Source organism: Atheta coriaria, unplaced genomic scaffold, assembly GCF_025399875.1.
Source record: "Atheta coriaria isolate IRGN ID8LTWV9N9 unplaced genomic scaffold, Caltech_Dcor_3.1 hic_scaffold_51_pilon, whole genome shotgun sequence".
Taxonomy (NCBI): Eukaryota; Metazoa; Arthropoda; class Insecta; order Coleoptera; family Staphylinidae; genus Dalotia; species Dalotia coriaria.
The window spans coordinates 1-17,443 of record NW_027045493.1 but is presented as its reverse complement, the minus strand read 5'-3'; the positions used below and the strand labels follow the sequence as shown (position 1 = coordinate 17,443).

The 17,443-nt window shown below is 38.8% G+C and overlaps 2 protein-coding genes, 1 long non-coding RNA gene and 1 pseudogene across 3 annotated transcripts; all 4 read left to right on the top strand.

Annotated features, from left to right (window-relative positions):
* Nucleotides 1–431: 431 nt before the first annotated feature.
* LOC135802767 (protein dj-1beta-like) lies at nt 432–752 on the top strand. The gene has a single exon (XM_065316396.1). It carries the CDS (start codon nt 432–434, stop codon nt 750–752), a length of 321 nt encoding a protein of 106 aa, XP_065172468.1.
* On the top strand, nt 749–4,498 carry LOC135802766 (DNA (cytosine-5)-methyltransferase 1-like; annotated as a pseudogene).
* A 563-nt stretch (nt 4,499–5,061) lies between these two features.
* LOC135802772 (uncharacterized) lies at nt 5,062–6,086 on the top strand. Its single transcript, XR_010550620.1, has 2 exons — nt 5,062–5,730; nt 5,797–6,086. It is a non-coding gene; the product is annotated as an uncharacterized lncRNA (long non-coding RNA).
* A 4,345-nt stretch (nt 6,087–10,431) lies between these two features.
* Nucleotides 10,432–12,242, top strand: LOC135802765 (uncharacterized). The gene is made up of 4 exons (XM_065316395.1): nt 10,432–11,194; nt 11,285–11,647; nt 11,738–12,062; nt 12,125–12,242. Exons 1-4 carry the CDS (start codon nt 10,432–10,434, stop codon nt 12,240–12,242), a joined length of 1,569 nt encoding a protein of 522 aa, XP_065172467.1.
* The last annotated feature ends 5,201 nt before the right edge of the window (nt 12,243–17,443 follow it).

The following is a 17,443-nucleotide window of genomic DNA, read 5'->3' as shown; positions in this document are numbered from 1 at the left end:
CGGACCACGAAGAAAAGATTCGGAAATGCGACGACTATAAATATAAATGCGCCGATGTAGTCGTTGATGATTTCCTGATCACTGCCAAAGGAGAAGCGCAAGCCTTGCAATGGGCGCTTACTATCTTGATGCATCTTACTGATAAGCGAAATGCCTGTTGTATTGCTAAAACAATGCTCGTTAAATAAAACCATCTATGCCTAGCTAAATATAACCTGTTTTTGAAGTTTTGATTACTAACTACTAAGGACACACTGTGTTTTACATTTATATTTTAGTTCATGTAGCTCTTAATGGTGGCAGCACCAGATTCTATTAATCATAAGATCAATTCAAATGTAAATATTTATAAATTGGAACAATTATATTTTATACAACAAATAAATTTCGAATTATCTATATAACATAGTATTCTATTCTGTGCAACTGCAATGGCTAAATCTGCTGAGGTTGGGGAGATGCTTAGAGAGCAAGAAAAGAAGTTTAAAATTATCGCTGCCATTAGTGCTCCAACTGTACTAAAGGCGCATGGTGTTGGAAAAGGCAAAAATGTCACTTCATATCCAGCCATGGAGAAAGAAATGTCTGAGTGTGGAGATTATAAATATAAAAATGATGATGTAGTTGTGGATGAATATTTAATTACAAGTCGTGGACCTGGTACATCATTTAAATTTGCTTTCACTGTTTTGAAGCAGTTAACAGATGATATGAAGGCATCTGAAATTGCAAAACGCACGCTGTGCTTGTAAAAAATTAAATAAAAATAAAAAACAAAGGAGGAAATAAATCAATATTATAACTTGTATACCTAATTGCAATTTTGAAAACATTTTTTGAATGTCTAGTGTCAAATTGTTACGCGCGCATTGGTAAACCACCTGTGAATTTTTGGGGCGAAAAATAGTTATTTTTTTACATCATCAGGATTCGTATACACATTGTGTTTCTTTGTGCTGACAATCATTGTATATACTAAAAAGTACCTGAAACAACTTTCTGATATATCAGCCATTTGTTACATTCATTCCCGCAAGTAATTTTAACATATTCTTTTCGTAATCATAATAGTTTTAAAATTATAGGTTAACCGTTACATGTATTCAGTTCAACTTTTGGCGTTTTTAAAGTCTTATACTCTGTTTTAAACATGTCACTATGATATAAATAGTTTATTAACAATAAAAAGTGGTTATTAAACAATTGTGCATCATGAAGGATGTATCAGCCTCTGATGAGTTGGATGACAATGGAAACAAAACAGAAAGTGCCAGCAAAAAACTTAAACCTCTCAATACTGCAGAAATTACCGTGAATAATGTTGAGTTTAAAGTGGAAAACGCACCCAAGGCTCAAAAATGTCCAATTTGCAAGCATTATGATGATCAAGTTGTTTTATACAATGGACATCCAACCAACTCAGTTGCTGAGTACATTGCATTAACTGATGAGAAGTTAATGTTATTTACTGGAGATGAAGAGTGTATTGATCAGCAGGATGAACGGCCTAGTCATAAGGTAATACTTTTAATTAAAACAACTTAATACAAACAAAAAGTAATTTTTCTTTGTTTCAGATATCATTATTTAATATTGATGATAAACCAGGCCATTTGGTGCCAATTGACTCTGGTTTAATTGAACAGGATACCTTGTGGTATGTGTCTGGTTATGTCTGGTTATGTATTTTTGATGAAGATGAATCTGCTGACAGTGGCATACCACCACATGACATTGGTCCAATCAATGCATGGTTCATTTCAGGCTAAGATGGTGGTGAGAAAGCAATTGTATTCTTTTCCACACCATGAAACTTCTGAATGAAAAAATCAAACTAGTCAAGATTGTGATTGAATTCTTAATGGATGAATCATGGCAACAACCAACCTATGAAGATATTCTACAGAAACTTTACAGTTACAAAGACGAAGAGTGTCTGCCGCGTCATGCACTTTTTGTGTGTGATCAAATATTAAGCATTGATCAAGCTGCTGAGGATGGCGACACGCCACTCTTGACTTCGCCATGTATTCGCAGTCTCGTCAAGATGGCGGGTGTTACTTTTGCGAAACGCAAATGGAAAACTAAATTAGCTAAAAGCATGCCAAGAGGTGTTAAAAAGTCACCGCAGTGGTCAAAAGCAACCACAAAGAATATAGTCCAGGAAGTAATGGAGAGTTTCTTCACTGATCAGATTGCTAATAATAATGTTGAAAGATGAAAGGACAAAAGAAACGACTGTGTGGGATTTGCGAGGCTTGCCAACAGTCTGATTGTGGTGATTGTAATCATTGTCGCGATATGCTTAAGTTTGGCGGGACGGGGCGGTCGAAACAAGCGTGCAAATTGAGAAGATGTCCAAATATGGCAATTCAAGCAGCAGAAGATTCCGATAACGATGATGAGAACGACGATTCGGAAACAGTCATTGTGGACGCGGTGGAGATTCCTTGTTCGAAACGCATTGTTAACAAAGTTAAATGGATTGGGGATATTGCAAGTGAACAGGGTAACAGGACATAGTATACACATGCCGAAGTTGGTAAGTGCCTGTGCAAATCAAAAATCCCATACTTTTATATATTTTTGGCTTAAATGTGTTTATTTATAGGAAATGCTGAAATAAGAACATGGATTATGTAATTCTCAATCCAGCGATTCCAAAACACCCTCTATTGGTAGCTGAAGTAGTCTACATGTGGGATGATGTCGAAAAAGGTCCAATGTTTCACGCGCATTTTTTCATCCGCTGGTCGGACACTGTTTTGGGCGAAACCTCGGACCCCAGAGAGATTTTCATTCATGACAGTTGTGATAAATGTCCTTTGGGTACAAACGTTCGTAAAGCTGTCGTTGAAATACGTTTGCCATCCCTTGATTGGGCCATGAGTGGAGGTATTGATAATTTGCCACCTGTATTGTATATCCTGAATTTTATCGCAAGAACTACGAAAATATTAAAGGATCTAATACAGCCACAGGTTGTATCGCGTTAATAGAACAAGTCTTAGAGGAACACACCGCTAAAAGCCAATCCAATAAAAAACTCAAATTTATTACTTTCTTTTGCGAATACGTAATCCATTGTATATTTGAAATATTTATTTATAAACTTTACGTGAATATTGGATTTACAATTTTTATATGTTGAGTTATCATGGTTCGCCCAGAGGGCATCTTCATAAACTGACTTTGGTAGGTATGTTAGGGGTGTGACACACAAATCACCTAAGAGCCCCCGCAGACCCCAAATTTTTTATCGGCCGATAGTTTGATCGCGTTGGTCTGTTAGCGCGCACACTACGCCAACTAAACGGTTGGGTTTGTGGTGAGTGCGCAGACTAGACAACAGTCGGCCGACTATTTTCACTTTGTAAGCTACCGTTGAAGAGAGCGGTCGCATAATGAAAGTTACTAGTAGTAGAATATTGATAGTTTGCGGATAGTTTAGTTTGAATGCAGTTGAGTAGCCCATCAAACTTATTTATCGGCCGATACAAAATCGTTGTAGTATGCGGACTTGCATACATCTTCATACTGATTATAAGCCCGACCTAACTATCAGCCGATAAAAAGTTTGTGGCCTGCGTGGGCTCTTAATCCTTACGCGGGAAGTTTTGTTGCAATAAATTAGTGTTTTTTTATTTTTATTTTATTTACTAATTCGTTGGAAAGGTCTCGGGCTCAGCAAGGTTTATAGCAAAGAAAATTGAGGAAAAATTTCAACAGAAAAGCGCAAAAATTTTTAAATGAAAAATTTCAACAGAAAAGTGGAAAAATTTATAAAAATGAGCTGCATTTTCAGGCGTATGAATAAATAAAAATCTAAGCGCAAATAATTACTATGCGTATCGTATGATGATTCGTACACATGGGGAGAATATCATTCTGAAGTGCCGTCGGCTATTCCAGCAATTCGCTGTCGACATGTATGTCAAAGTTGAGACCGAACGTTTTGCGTTCATCCGATTCAATCAGGCAAAGCTACGATCTGAGGACTATATCCACTTGCGTGATGCAATTCATTCAGATGGTGATGTTCAGCAAAGTTTTTGAAATAAAAATCTTGGGAGAACCAAAGAATTTTCTCGGAATGAAAATTCACCGCAATAGAAGTAAATGTGAAATGTCTATAACACAGCCTGAGTACACAGAAAAAATTCTAGAACGGTTAAATTTGAAATTATGCAGTACTCATGATACACCTATGATAACTAGACAAGTCAAAAATAGAAATAAAATAACACAAGCATAGCCTACGGTTAATCCCGAAATAGAAGAAGAAGATAAGGTGGCATGTACTTTTTGGGTTTATGCTGGATTCTGGGGTAGATATGGATTGGGGTATCTTGAATTGGTTAAGACACCTCTGCACGCTCCGGTGGTGACTGATGGGTCCTACACCTTTGCGATCGGCTAGCAACCACCCAAGAAGGAATGCTTATATGTTCATAGTTTCCAATACGACTAGAGAAAATAAAAGAGAATTTGTTAATTATGTTGTAGCCTCAGTTCACTTTCTAGTTCAAGCTTTCTAAGTGCTGCTTGATTACTTCTGGATCTACTTGATCGGTCGATATTCTTAATTACAACGCGGAGTCCTTTATATGTTGGTAGGTGTAGCACTGTTTATTATTGACGTCAAACCATATGGGTACAACCATGTAATCGCTTTTGTCCAATGTTTGGAAGTTGTGTTTGGTTTTTAAAAATGTTTTCAGCAATTGTGCTAGCGGTTTATTATTTCTTTGTCAAATGAAAATTGATGATTACTTGGATTTTGGTACTGACTCGGTTATTGTTGTTCATCCATCTTCAATTATATCGTCTAATATTTTCTTGTCAAATTCTGGAAGTCTTCTATGATTCGAATATACTGTTTCCTCTTAGTTTAGAATAATCTTTATTTCAAAGAGTCGTTTCTATGTCGCTATCATCTTTTGTCTCAATCAGCACTGTTTCTTCTTGTTCCTTTACTTTGATTAGCAAAATTGCCAATGGATCGTCATCTAACGTGTCAAACATAATCCTTCCTTGTTTAAGCGCCATGTTTACGTTATTTAAGAATTCTCTCCATAAAGTCGTAGTATTATCATCTATCATCATCTTGAATGTGATATGATCACCATCTGTTCAGTCGTCAAACCTCCATATCATCTTAATATCTTTGTAGAGCCGTTTAGTTCCGTACTGCCTACCTTCTCATAAATAGATTACCCTAGTATCCCATTTCTTTCATCATAATCAAGTATTTTTGCACTGGGGAATCAATTATGTATGTATTTTGTGACTCATATTGGGCTAAAGCTTAATTTTCACCGCTCAACGCGTTTTTCAAAACAATTGTGCAATTCTTACGTCTTTGGCTTCTTTTTGATTTTTCTTCGATTTCAGGTTTGGCACGGCTACCCATACTTGTACGATCACAAAAATGAAACATTTTTTGTCTTCCTCATCGCCGACGTTTACGAGTATGTCATCTTCTCACACGCGATTGTAATGTACTCATACTCTATCTTGTCATTTAATCATATTTTATGTCACTTATTGTTTATTAGTATTTCGTCTAAAAACTTTCCGGCACAGGCTTGGAATGCGTGATTGATTTAACTATTGAACCGTCTTTGTGTTAGAACAGTATATATGTCGGATTCGAATACGAACAAGGACGCCATCTAGACATAAGACGAATCAGCATAATGGTGGTGCAGTTTATAATAGGGAAGAGAGGTGGAAAACAAGAGGAATTAATTTAGAGATATACCTAATTGTTAAAGCTTTTGGTTGTTTTTATAGAACGCACGGATAGGCAAGGATGATTTAATATGTTTTCTGTAACGGTTGGAAGTGTTCAGGCAAAAACTGACAAATCAAACGTATTGATATCACCTCGAAGTGTTATCATACGCATATGGTAAAACACCTGCAAGGAAACAGCTGCAACTACTTGCTTTGATTCCTAAATTTACCCAAGCCTGCAGCTGCATCATTCTTACAACGTTAGCAAGAATATTTCAAAGTCTTGGAAATATTTCGTTCTTGAATTCTTGTGCAAGTTACACGTGAATAAATTGTTAAATCAGCAAGAGTTTCGTTTATTGCATACCTCATCCGCCACAAAACTATTTTACCTTAACACAAGCTAAGCTACGCAGGTTTTGCCCCAACTTTGGTCCTTCAAACCGGATGAAGCGTATTTACAAGAGGAATCCGTCGAGGTTAGCCAACGTCAATTTCTACGAAATTTACCCAGTCTGCCAGCATCGTGTGCATCAACGCAGCTCGTCCACGATGACATCTACCACTAAAGAGTGAGTCAATTCATTTTATCCTTTTCGTTATACATTTTTCAATTGCCGATCTACTTGTATCAAAATGGCTAAAAGAGATAACTTAAAAACGCGTACAGCTCAAAAAACTCAAATTAAAGCCGCGCTTACTCGTGCAAATACATTCTACAATAATTGCAATTTAGAAGTAATTGACTTGACACAATTTTGCCATTACTTGACAAATTTAATGATATCATGGATAAAATTGAGTTGATGACGAAAACACAGATATGCACAACAATGAGCATGAGACTTTTGAATATTCATATTTTGATGTAATTGCAATTAAGTACAAAAGTCTGCTTAAGGACTCTGTATTAGGAGCAAGCTCAACGTCGAACATAACTCAATCCTCATAACTCATAACGTCAATATGACGCATGGACGTCATTCTCAGAGATTTTTCAATCGTTAATTCACAACCATTCTGACCTGAACAACGTCTACAAAATTCAATATTTGCGCTCTTGCCTAACTGGGGAAGCAGCAAATACTATTTCATCTCTTGCATCAACATCTGACAATTACGATATTGCCTGGAACTTATTAATTGAAAGGATCCAAAGCAAAAGATTAATTGTTCACAAGTTATTGCAAGCAATATCGGACATGCCTTTAGACACGCGTCAATGCGATACCTTCTCGATACTGCGAAGGGCAACATGAGAACCCTTATGAACATTGTACCTGCAAAAGATATGTGGGATATTACGATGTGTTTCATTATTAAAAAAAAAATTGGTTTTAACACTAGAAGATTGGACTGGTAGCATTTTCCATATGCTATCAGCTCTACAAAGACTACCACAGAGGTCTAAGAAAGAGGTATCGCAACCAACTCAGCAATCCAATCTAAGCGAATCATGAAGCCATAAGACTGGGACCCGTACAAAACCAACGAGATAACGCAAGGCTGTAGTCGCGTAAATTTTATGTCACTTCATTTTCATTATTATCTTATTATTTCTTTTATTTTATTTTATTTTATTTTTATTTTATTATCTTTCATTCTATTTTACTTATATTAATGAGCCAAAACCATTATGTAAACGCACTTCTAATAACGCTACCACTCAGGCTAAATTCAGCGCCTGCACACAATGCAATAAAAACTATTTTAATTGCTTATATCCCCAATTCAATGATTTGCCATCAGCCGAAAGGCTTACGAAGGTCAAAGATCTACTATGTGCACGAATTGTTTGGGTAGCGGTCGTAAGCGCAGCCAATGTAGAAGCAATTGTGTCTGCAAGATCTGGCAAAAAAATGGTTGTTTGTAAAGTAGGTTTACGATCGAGATGTTTAGGTGATAACGTCTTATTGGTGATATAAGTTTAGGAGATATAAGTAAGGAATTAATGAAGATAACAATTTTTTCAAATTTTAGACCAGGTAGGTTGTTCTTGCACTGTGCACTCTGCACTGCTGCTTGATTCGATGAAGTACTGGGTTGTGCAGCACTCCTAACTCGTTCGGCTTGACGCTGTCGAGATGCACGTTTTCGCTGAGCGCTGGTTTGTACAATTGTAGTTGTCTCCACCGTGCCGCTGGCGAGAGCTAAATTTGCAGCTCTACGTAGATGGTACGCTTTGCGTTGTCTTTCAGCGGCTTTTCTTGCAAACCCCGCGGCCTGTTCTGGGGTTCTAATAGCTGCTACACGTTTTTTGTACTCACGATTTCGCAGGGCATTCTTTTCGGCAGTGGTGGGTATTGCAGACGTTGACGGCAAAGCATCGTCGGTCTCCATCGGTGTACTGGATGTTGAAGGAATGTGCGCACAGGGATCTATCATGTTGAGCGTGGTGATACTAGGATACTTTTTGAAGTGAAAACTCCTTTAGAGAGCACTAAACGACACTAAAAGGAAACAAACATATTCGCTTATATGGTTTAGCCTACGGGAGAAAAAGAGCACACAAATATAATGTTTTCTATTATCTCCGTCTGCCCTTTGTGCGATTCGTAGCGTCCCCCTAAGCATAGACGTGTGTATGTGTGTACGTGTGGGTTGATGTTGACCGGTTGATGTTTTTGTTTGGAGAAGGTTACTAGGATACACTGAGAACGAAATTTCAAAGAGGTCACAGAGAGGGTACTCCCGGAGATGCGTTGTTTGCAAGAAGTGCAAAAATCAAACCTAATATTAGGAACTCCAGGAAAATGACAGTTGTCATTATTACAGCAAAAGGGCATTGGATGACACGGTAATGAAGTGGATTTCTGATGGACGACCGAAGAAGAAGAGTATTCACTCAGAACAACACTATGTGTGTACCAATGTAGCCTTGAGTATACCGATGAAGATACTTCAGTTCATTGGCGATACAGGATGGTGGATTGACAATGGAGCGACAAAGCACGTGACTAGCTATTCGGATCAGTTCGTTGAGTTCCAAGAGTTTGAAGATGCATCATCAAGGCTGCTGGAAAGAAACCCTTAGGCCGTTGGCAGGGGCCATAGAAATTTTATCCTTTACTGAAGGGTGCCACCTTGAAAATTATCGCAGCTGATGTGTAGCGGTATGTTCCAGGGTTTCTAAAACGCTAATTTCCATTACTAATACCCAAGATAAAAATGAAAATAGCAGATTTCATTCAACAGTAACTAAGTGCTGGCTAGAAGTAAATAGCAAATGACCAAGCCTTTACAGAGAACACGAGAACAAGATTCTTTTGAACAAGATAGGACTTGTAAATTCAACTTAGATAAACAAGGGAAAGTGTTGAAGTTATGTTTAGATAAGTTAAATTCGATGTTTTCTAAGTTTTACCCTATAGTAGGCGCTGGCATGTTATCTTATGTTTGTTGTATTGTTTGTTTGTTGTTTTGTTTTTCCATGGCAACCGCGTCAACCCTACACATAGGTATATAAAATGCTGTGTCATTGTTCCTTTCACTTTTCCTGTTAGTGTTGCAATAAATCGTCGTTATTAAAACTTGAGCTTGTGTTTTTCCTTAACTAGAAAAACCCAATAGGTTTAGAAAAACCTCAATAATCCGCTGTTTAAAACAACTGGCTCTGGATAACAAACAAATTCACTCATACGGAGCGTGCATTTATGCGAAAACCATTAATAAGGCAGGTAAAGTCAACGTCAAAAACTGGGTAGCCAAAATTTGAAATAAGCAAATGATCACACGTCATTGATACATTGCATTGCTGGCAATAATCTCTATATCTATTATCACTAGTGATATATATCTACTATATAAAAATTTCCTTTCTGACGTTATAACTCCGGAACGCATGAACCGCGTTCACATCTTAATATATATAAATCTCGTATCACAATGTTTGTCCTCAATGGACTCCTAAACCACTTAACCGATTATAATAAAATTCGCACACCATGTGCAGTTCGATCCAACTTGAAAGATAGGATAGTTTAAATCTCAAATTATAGTCGCAATTTTAATTTATTGCTAATTATTTGTGATATCGTAAATACAAAGTTTTCTATTATCCCCGACACACGCATAGACGTGTGTATGTGTGTACGTGTGGGTTGAAGTTGATCGGTTGATGTTTTTGTTTGGAGAAGGTTACTAGGATACTTTTTGAAGTGAAAACTTTTTTAGAGAACACTAAACGACACTAAAAGGAAACAAACATATTCGCTTATATGGTTTAGCCTACGCGAGAAAAAGAGCACACAAATATAATGTTTTCTATTATCTCTGTCTCCTCTTTGTGCGTGGCTTCGTAGCTTCCCCCCTAAGCATAGACGTGTGTATGTGTGTACGTGTGAGTTGCAGTTGACCTGTTGATGTTTTTGTTTGGAGAAGATTAAATTATTATTTTCAATTAAATGCCACCGAAAAAATCAAACCTTAACAAAGCGAGCAGCAAAGGGTCACGACGCAAACGTGTTGAAAGAGCTCAGCAATTACCAGAACAAATCGAAACAAGAAATGCAGCTCAAAGAATCAGGACTGCAGGAAGTAGTGCACAGGAATCTCAAGGAGAGCGTGACAAACGTCTGCAACAGAATATTACGAGTACAAGAGCGGCACGAGAACGAAACATAGCTACAGTACGAGTACTAGATCGCACCAGATATTAACTACTCAGCGCATTCAAAAATTGCTATCGGTGGAATGGATAAAGCATGTCAATATTGTCAGGCATTGAAATTTCGGAATGAAGCAGCCGGCATGTGCTGCGCATCAGGAAAAGTTGTGCTGTCACCTCTACCCATACCTTTATTATCCCTTCTTACTGGCAATTCAGATGATTCCAAATTATTTTTGCGTAAGATACGCAAATTTAATTCTTGCTTCCAAATGACGTCATTTGGAGCAACTAAAATTTGCGATCGTGCATCCGATGGACGTAATTGTGAAACTACATTCAAAATTCAAGGCCAGGTGTACCATAAAATCGGATCACTGATGCCAATGCCTGATAACAATCCGAAATTTCTTCAAATTTATTTTATGGGCGATTGTGAAGAGCGCGTGACGACTCGGTGCCTGTATAATTTTATTGAACAAGCAGAGGAAAGAGCAATTGTGATATTATTGGAAAATTTTTTTAGTAGACCACAAACAACTAATTCAATTGTTCAAAAGAGTTTCGCCACGCTGCAAAATGACAATTATCAAATCGTCATAAAAGCCGACAAAGTACCATTAGGTGAACATGCTGGTAGATTCAACGCTCCAACTGTTGATGAGGTTGCTGTTATCATGGTTGGTGATCCAGTTGACAAAAGATCTATAAAAATTACACGGCGAGACAACAATGCCAGTACGATTTCGGATCTACACCGTTCATATGACGCACTACAATATCCATTGATATTTTGGCAAGGACAAGATGAATATCACCTTAATATCAAACAATATGATCCTAATACCGGTAAATTTGACAATTATCTATTTACTTTCTTACTGTATGTACGAGTATAGATTTTAATTTCGTATTGCATTTTATTTTTTATTTTGTTAGGTGATTACAGAAATAAAAAAGTTAGCTCAATGAACTACTACGCACACCGAATAATGGTTAGACAACATCAAAACAATTATATACTACGATCGGAAGAATATATTCACTTACGAGATGCTGTTGCTGGAAACATCGATGGAAATTTAAATCCCAATGACATCGGTAATGCTTTCATTTTACCTTCAAGCTACATCGGTAGTCCATGGGACATGCAGGAATACATACAAGATGCGATGACTTACGTACGTCATTGCGGCCGACCGGATTTATTTATTACATTCACATGTAATCCAAATTGGGAAGAGATACAAACTTTACTATTGCCAGGACAACAAGCCATTCATCGTCATGATTTAACTGCACGTGCGTTTAAACAAAAATTGAAATCCTTAATTGATTTTATTGTTAAATATTCAATTTTTGTTATCACACGTTGTTGGCTGTATACGATAGAGCGGCAAAAGCGAGGTTTGCCTCATGCCCACATTTTGGTTTGGCTTAAAGATAGAATCCGTCCTGAAGAAATCGATCAAATAATTTCAGCCGAAATTCCAGACCCATTAATTGATCAAGAATTATTTGATATTGCCACCAAACATATGATCCATGGGCCATGCGGTGCTTTCAACATGACGTCACCGTGCATGGAAAATGGAAAATGTAAAAAAAACTTCCCAAAGCCGCATACGAATGATACGATCACGGATATTGATGGTTATCCAATGTATCGCCGCAGAAGTACTGAGAATGGTGGCCATAGTTTGATAATCAGTGGGTGGTACCATACTCACCACTACTTTCAAAAACTTACAAAGCTCATATCAATGTTGAGCTTTGCAGTTCTGTTAAATCAATTAAGTATATTTGCAAATATGTAAACAAAGGCAGTGATTTGGCCATATTTGAAGCTTTCTCAGCTTTCCCATCCACGAAAGAGATCCTGCTGTTCAACATCTGACAATACATCTTGAAAACGGTCAACGTGTATACTCCACAGAAGAAAATGTTCTCCAAAGAGCGTTCGAAGCTCCGACTCCGACGACTCTAACTGAATTTTTTACATTGTGTCAAAAACCTGATGTTTTTGGCCAATTCCCGAAGACATTGGTGTATGGTGATTGTTGCGCAGAGTGAATTTTAATAAGAATAGAGTTTATTATTTAACGCCAATAACAATCCAGTGTTGCTTGATATTACATAGAACATAACTACCCTTGACAACGTAACGAACTTAACTAACTACTGACTAACACACAAGGTGGCTAGAAAGCCCCTAAGTCACTTGGGGTGAACCCTCCCGTGGCACAACGCCACTTGTGAAAGAGCGCAAAACTCAACACTCCCACTCGCACTTTCACTAATTAATCTACACCGAGATCACGCACATTTTTCACAAATTTGTCCTTAACCAAAGGTTTCGTTAAACAGTCCGCCAGTTGCCCGGAACTGGCCACTTGGTAAATCACTATTTCATCATTTTTTACGATTTCCCGCGTGTAGTGGTATTTTACATCTATGTGTTTTGTCCTCCGATGATAAACTGGATTGTTGATCAACTTATTGGCTGCTGCGTTGTCGACATGCAAAGGAGTTGCACTGTCTTGTCCGCAGCCAATGTCGCCTAACAATCTTCTCATCCACACGATGTCCTTCGCTGCATCATGCGCCGCAATGTACTCCGCATCAATTGTTGATGTGGCCACGCATCCTTGCTTCCGCGATGACCAAACCACTGGTCCGCCATTGAGTAGAAGAACAACACCGCTGATACTTTTTCTACTCTCTGTGCAAGTTGCAAAATCAGCGTCGGAGTATGCCGTGAGCTTCATGGATGCATCACGCCCGTACACAATGCCAACGTTGGTACTCTCAACTAGGTAACGTAAAATACGTTTTCCTGCTTTCCAATGATCGCTGGTGGGATTCTCCAGAAATTTGGATAACTGCGCTACTGCAAACGCAAGATCAGGTCGAGTAGCTACCGCCAAATACATTAATGAGCCATCCAACTGTCTATATGGCACTTCAACTGGCTCACCTCCGGCTTCCAAAACAACACCTGCCTCGGCCGGTGTCGCGACAGAATTAGAATCTTTCATCCCAAATTTATCTAAAATCGACTTCGCATATGCTGATTGCGATAATCTAATCGTTTTAGCCAAACGATCTCGCTCGATTTCAATGCCTAGGTAACATGATACTTCGGCTCTGGTGATTTCGAACCGCTCTCGTAATGCTAGCAGCATTTGCTCGATATCAACTTTTGTCTTCCCAATAACCAGGCCATCATCTACATATAGTGCCACTATAAGTTCATGATTCTTCGACGTGTACACGCAAGGATCCGGTGTAGTGGCACCTAGTCCAAACTGAATCATGAACTCATCAAATTTAGAGTTCCATTGTCGTGGTGCCTGCTTTAATCCATAAAGACTGCGGTTAAGCCGACAAACCTGACCGCTGCCATCGTCGAACCCATCCGGTTGTTTCATATAAATAGGCCTGTCAATATCACCATACAGAAACGCAGTTTTCACGTCTAACTGATAGACTTCAAAGTCCTTTGCTGCTGCAACCGCTAACAACGTCCTCACCGACTCAAATCTTGCCACTGGTGAGAATGTTTCAGCAAAATCAATGCCTGGTTTCTGCGAGCAACCTTTAACTACTAATCGCGCCTTGTACCGATCCACACTGCCGTCTGGTTTCATTTTTATTCGATATACCCACTTGTTCCGAATTATATTCACCCCATCAGGGCGATCCACGTTTGATTTTGTTGCAGAGACGTCAATTCGTCATTCATTGCCGCCTCCCACTCGTCTGCAACATCGGAACTTCTGGCTTCAGCGACAGTCAGAGGAGTAATTGTATTACTCAATAAAGCTTCGGCACACATTGATATGGTTGCCTTTGAACGCGTTCTGTCCGCAATTCTTGACTCTACCTTGACACAATCGGTATCAGGTAGCACAGCGTTTTCTTCCCGAGCCAAATCAATTACGGCTGAAGATTTCGGTACCACTTCGTTTATTACCACATTGCGGCTTGTTATTACCCGCATTGTTCCGCGTTTCCACAAACGATAGCCCTCCGAAGAATACCCGACGAGCACCATCGGATCAGATTTCAAATCTAGCTTCGATTTCTTTGGATCGTTTGACAAAACATATGCCGTACTGCCATATATTCGAAGATGACCAACCTTTGGCTTACTGCCATAAAACGCCTCGTGAGGCGTTCGACCTCTCAACCGTTTTAACGGGATGGTACTTCGAAGAAGTGCCGCTGTTGTACATGCTTCCGCCCATAGACTTTGAGGAAGCCCGGCGCCGTTTATCATGGCGCGACTCATCTCAACAATGGTTCGATTCTGTCTTTCGACTCGACCCATTTGTTGTGGTGTATAAGGTGCGCTGTACTCAATTTTAATTCCGTGGTGTCGCATAATCTTTTGCATCTCACCACCCTTAAATTCACAGGCATTAGCCGCCAGATTTCGACACCACTTCGATATCGCCCCGACTCCTCGCATAAATTATTTCATCGTTTCCAACTTTGACGGGAAGATGCCCATCCGCCAGTTCGTTAAACGTAATAAACAACGCACGTTGAAACGTCATGTGGTGCGTGGCCCCGCTGTCGCCAATCCATGTGTTTTCTCTCTCCGAAGAGTTGCACACTGCGTTTACAGCATCTTCATGCGCCAACATTAACGCTGCACCCCGTGACGATTCAACTCCCGACACTTGATTTGACTGCGCCAAATCATTTCGTCGAATTGAACACTTATCTGCATAGTGGCCGACTTTCTTGCACTTAAAACATCGCACAGTGCGTTTCTTTCCCTTTTTGCCTCTCTGCCCATCTTCCCTCAAATTCAATTTTGAGAACAGAGCATCACCTACATCGTGATCTTGGCCTACTGCATAGCCACAAGAGAAGCAACTGTTCCCGCAGCTTATCGAAATTTAAAACTTGGCCTGATGCCGTTAAGAGATAGTATTGTTCACGGAAAGAACTAAATCTCGACGGAAGATCATTAATAAGTTTTGAAACTAGCAGCGAGTCCGCTACTATTTCCCCGGCCGTTTTCAAGTTTTGAACGATAATTGACAATTGTGCACAATAACTGGAAATTGACTGATCTTCGCTAAACTTCAATGCATGTAATGCCTGACCCAACAAATATTTGTTTGTTTCAGTTTTAGCTTCGTATAAAGATTTAATTGTGTCCCAAATTTCCTGTGAGAACTCACATTTGCGTATGCTGGCGTGATCGTCATCACTGAGGCCTCCAGTAAAATCCGTTTCGCCCTAGCGTCACCCTTCCGCCATTCCTTTGCTTCCTTGGCATGTGTCGTCGAATTTGGACATGGCTCAGCTCCCGACACTATATCGAAGACACCAACACTCTCCAAGCACGATGTGACTTCGTATTTCCATCGCTGGTAGTTTGACTTTGTCAAAACCGGAACGCGAATGTCTTCTGACGCCATTATATACCAAACCGAAATTAATACACACGCAAAGCAAAAGAATAATTCAAGAAGTCTGAGTAACCGTTTTTATGTCCACAACACACACTTTCTTTAAAAACACACACACAGCCAGTTGTATTTAAACTGGGCCCATAACCTGTTGCGCAGAGTGAATTTTAATAAGAATAGAGTTTATTATTTAACGCCAATAACAATCCAGTGTTGCTTGATATTACATAGAACAGAACTACCTTTGACAACGTAACGAACTTAACTAACTACTGACTAACACACACGGTGGCTAGAAAGCCCCTAAGTCACTTGGGGTGAACCCCCCGTGGCGCAACGCCACTTGTGAAAGAGCGCAAAACTCAACAGTGATGTTCCACGTTATTTCACATGGAACAATTCCAGTAAAAAATGGGAGCCACGGAAACAAGGAAAACCACATCCTTCCATTACAGGCATATTTAAAGCTAAGACATTGGGGAGACTTTACACGGTACATCCAAAGCAACGTGAGAGCTTCTATTTACGTTTGTTATTGGTGAATGTTCCCGAACCAACGTCTTTTGAATTTTTACAAACAGTTAATGGTCGAGAATTCAATACATACCAGGATGCATGTCGTGAACTGCAATTGCTAGATGACAATAACAATTGCAATTATTTTGACGACATTTTATCCCTCGCAAGCACAAACTTTGTGGGAAAAATATAAAAATTGTATGACAGAAGACATTTTGCACCGAATTAGACAAACAAATCAATGCCAAAACATAGATTATACACCAGAGATGTACAATGAAGCATTGATCTTGATCGAGGATTTATGTGTTCTTATTTCAAATTTACCACTTAATCATTATTGTATCCCATCACCTAATCGTCCAGCCACCGACTTAGTCAATACCGATTTACAACGAGAAAAGCAATATGACCATGGAAGTTTAGCAACAATTATCATGAACAGTGAACCATTACTGACAGCAGAACAAAAAATTATTTATGATCGGATTATGCTGGCTGTTGCTGCCGAACAAGGCGGTTTTTTTTTTCTTTGATGCACCCGGTGAAACCGGTAAGACATTTTTAATATCGTTGATTCTCGCCAAAATATGGTCGCAACAAAAAATCGCATTAGCAGTAGCATCGTCAGGCATTGCGGCTACTTTACTGGATGAAAAGAATAGTGGAATAGCTGCAGTGTTGCGGAAGAGTTCTATAATAATTTGGGATGAGTGCACAATGGCACACAAATATTCACTTGAAACATTAAACAGAACTATGCAAGGATTTAAACAGCAATAATAAACTTTTCGGTGCTGGCTGGATTCTAAAAATATTATAAACGTAAAACTTAAAACTTATAGGAAATATGAAGTAACTATAAATACCTCGGTTCCTTCTGGTTCCATGGGTCACTTGTTTACTATCGTTTTTAGCTGAATATTCCTTCCCATCCAAGACAACTTCTACTCTTCTGAGTTCAATAGAATCAAAATTGGTTTTTACATTTTTTAAATGCTCAGTCATGTTTTTAGTTATAAATTTTCAAGGTAAAAAACTGTTTGTTTTTAAAACGTTCTCCAAAACCCTGGAAAGTACCAAATTTCGTTTGTTAGTTGTTTGAGTAATAATCTTGAAAGGTTAAAGATCTAGGTAATTACTACTTTGG